General features: G+C 49.2%; 1 protein-coding gene across 1 annotated transcript; it reads left to right on the top strand.

Moving 5' to 3' along the window:
- Nucleotides 1-667: 667 nt before the first annotated feature.
- On the top strand, nucleotides 668-2,716 carry LOC147461474 (7-deoxyloganetin glucosyltransferase-like). Its single transcript, XM_086509032.1, has 2 exons — nucleotides 668-1,338; nucleotides 1,641-2,716. Exons 1-2 carry the CDS (start codon nucleotides 798-800, stop codon nucleotides 2,570-2,572), a joined length of 1,473 nt encoding a protein of 490 aa, XP_086365158.1. The 5' UTR covers nucleotides 668-797; the 3' UTR covers nucleotides 2,573-2,716.
- The last annotated feature ends 696 nt before the right edge of the window (nucleotides 2,717-3,412 follow it).

Here is a 3,412-nt window from a genome sequence, read left to right on the forward strand (position 1 = left end):
TACCTACTTTGCGCTTTGCGTCTTTTGCCTCCTTTTCGTCTCTAGACCCGCCAACTCCTCTATGCCTCATGTTTCACTTTTCCCAATCTTTAGCTATTTGATCCAAAGGGGGGATCTCTTGAGATTCCGGCTAATAAACTCACGAAAAAGATTTGACCCACCTAATAAATTGTCTTAAACTTGATTTTTTAAAGAGAATCGTGAGAGATGCCTTGGAGGATTAAAGACTAAATGGGAATGCTTAGGATAGGGGGAGGTTGTGGAGACGAGCAAGGGACAAAAGAGCCAGCTAGCTTGCCAAGCAAGCAAGGGACGCAGTAGGATCAGTAGCGGACAAGGTAGGGGATGCAATAGGATCGGTTTGAGGGGGCAAATCGGCGACGTGAACGTGCTAGGAATGAGCATATGTGGTATTTTTTTTTTTTAAACAACTTGAGGTCTCATACACCTAGCACCCAAGCTTGCATGCTGAAGTGGCTTAGCTGAGATCCGTGAGAGCTCGATCCCGCCTGCTACATGAGAAGTTTTGGAACGATTACCTTGGTGGAATCTGCGAAGATTCCCTCTAATGCAATTGTGGAATAGAGCAAAGTGTAAACAATGTCAGAAGGAGGACCGAATGAAAATATGCCCTTCGATCATGTGAGGCGAGGATGTCAAAGCACGATTTCTGTGGGGGAGAGTCGAGACCACACTTTAAAGTGATATGGGGACTCCGCTCTTACTGAAGCCTCCTAGGTACTAACCACAGCAGAATACTGCAAAGCATCTAGTTGGGCTGTACAGCGCCCGCTCCGATGATGCCTGCGGAAGGCGGAGCCCTTCTGCATAGCCATGGATTGTCGCCCACAAAGCAGCACGCTGTGGTGGTGCCGTGGCCAGGCCAAGGCCACATCAACCCCCTCCTTCACCTCTCTCGAACGCTGGCCGCCCAATACGGCTTCTCCATCACTTTCGTTAATCTGGACTACACCCACAGACTCCTCCTCAAGTCCCTTCACAAAGAAGCCCTTGTCGAGCAAGCGCAGCCGTCGGATCCCACATCTGTTGCCGAGCTAGACATCAAGTTTGTGAGCGTGCCAGACGGCATCCCTGTAGAGGCTAGCTGTACTAGCAATGTGCCGGAGCTCTCTGCCGGGGTTGTTTACAGTGCCCCTGCTTTTGAGAGGCTGCTGACAGAGCTTCGCCCACGGCCCACCTGCATCATTGCGGACATCTTTGTGGGTCATACTCAAGATGCCGCTAATAAGCTGGGAATCCCCTGTGTTGCTTTCTGGACTCAGTCTGCTTCCTGCTTTGCTGCTCATGTGGCCGCGGCAAGAGGCTTATTTCCATCTGGTAATTTTTCTCTAATTACTGTTACTGTCTGTGTGCTGCAGTGTTGCTACATAGGCCCCTCCCTCCCTCCCTCCCTCCCTCCCTCTCTCTCTGTGTCGCTCTACAGCAGCACGTCCTGAGTTCAAACCACGTCGGATAGATCTTTGGGATTGTTTCTACGACGATGAGAGCTTCTCTCTCTCTCTCTCTCTCTCTCTCTCTCTCTCTCTCTCTCTCTCTCTCTCTCTCTCTCTCTCTGCGTACACACACACACACAGTATTCATGAACTTAATCAAATGTCCGCTGCAATCATGGTAAACAGAATTGGAGGAAGGAAAGCTGATCGAAAGCATCGCTGGTGCCCCGCCCCTCCGCTTCAAGGACTTGCCGGGCTTCCTACAGGCCTATAAGGAGCCCGACTTCATGTTCAACTTTGTTACGAAACCGTTCACACGGCTGGAGGAGGCGCACTGCGTGCTTATGAACTCCTTCGCGGCAATGGAAGGCGGGGCCCTGGAAACATTACGGCAGCAGATGACGGGGTGCAGGATCTACACCATAGGGCCGGTTCTCCCGCTAGACTTCTTCAGCGGCAAGAAATTGAGCAACAACGGTTTCAACAAGATACCAGGGTTCTGGGGGGAGGATTACTCGTGCCTGGAGTGGCTGGACGCCCAGAAGGAGTGCTCTGTATTGTATGTCTCCTTCGGCAGCATCGCTTTGCTCACTGACGAGGAGTTGCAGGAATTCGCACTCGGCCTTGAGGCCACGGGTTATCCAGTGCTGTGGGTCCTGCGGCCCGGCATCCTTGAAGATGGAGGTCGCGTGTCCCTTCCTCCTGGCTTCCAGGAACGCACTCAAGGGCGCGTGCACATCATCGATTGGGCCCCCCAGCTTCACGTTCTGGCCCACCCATCCGTTGGCGCTTTCTTCACCCACGCCGGCTGGAACTCCACCTTGGAGGGCGTCTCCCAAGGCAAGCCCCTGCTTGGCTTCCCGTACTTTGCCGACCAAATGCTGAATTGCCGATGTATCCAGGATTTGTGGGGCAATGGCCTGGCTCTGGAGCGCCACGGAGAGGGGCTTCTCACTCGCTCCATTGTAGAGAGCAAAGCCTGTACTGTAATGAGCGATGCCAAGCTTCGGGAGACTGCCCTCTTGCTTCGCGATGGTGCGCGACGAGCAATAATTAGCGGGGAACAGGGTTCAAGTACCTCAGACCTTCATCATTTTGTCGAATCCTTGAGTCTTTGAGACCTTGGTGACTTGGTCAACCTCCTTGCCCAACATATTTGTTTGTAATAGCACAGTAGCTATTAATCTAATTTGTGTGTGTGTCTACATTAATCTAATCTATTGTGCATTGAGTTAACCTCTTAATTAAACTCTCTGTAATCACATGTATTACCAATGAATGCTACACAACTCTACCCACCATAATCTCCTACACTCCTTCCATGCACTCCCTTGGTTAGGGTCTCCCATGCCATCCCTTGCAGGACTATTGTGTCTTCACATACCGCCCCCTCCCCCCTCCCGGGCCCCCAAATCAACTTTATTCTTAAGAACAACAATGTTCTTTCAAGTGGCACTTCTGGTTTAGCTTTCCAGTACTTGACGACGAACATGATGTCATGTTCTTAAGAACATGATGTCATGTTCTTAACTCGTGAGAATCCATAATTTTTCAGGCTCATGCGGTAAACAAAGAGGTTTAATGAAATCCACCAAGACATATTGAAGAACAACAATGTCATCCTAATGTAAACATTGATTTTAGCCTTAAATGAGATATTAAATGGATACGAGATTGTGATAGAAGAGTGAACTTATAGTAATTTCAAAAATGTAATTTCAATTTTTTGGTGTAGATAGCCCCAGAGATTGCCTTAGAAGAGGATTGGGGAGTTCCTATATTGTGATGATGCTCACAAAGCCTTAAACTAAGTGCAGCAGTTGCAAACCATAGTTTTGCAAGTCCATTGTGATAAATGGAGATATTTTTGAGTTATTTCGAGGGTTCCAAAGCTGGAGGTTTAGTCACATCATAAGCTTGAGAGCTTTGTGAACATTGAAAAGCTCAATATCTTCCAT

Source organism: Adiantum capillus-veneris, chromosome 3 (assembly GCF_014529385.1).
Source record: "Adiantum capillus-veneris isolate H3 chromosome 3, ASM1452938v2, whole genome shotgun sequence".
NCBI lineage: Eukaryota > Viridiplantae > Streptophyta > Polypodiopsida > Polypodiales > Pteridaceae > Adiantum > Adiantum capillus-veneris.

Bases quoted from the DNA above. Each gene is read 5' to 3' on its own strand.
- LOC147461474 (XM_086509032.1), top strand. From the start codon at position 798: ATGATGCCTGCGGAAGGCGGAGCCCTTCTGCATAGCCATGGATTGTCG. The intron at 1,339-1,640 runs GTAATTTTTCTC...CATGGTAAACAG, and splicing joins AAGAGGCTTATTTCCATCTG to AATTGGAGGAAGGAAAGCTG.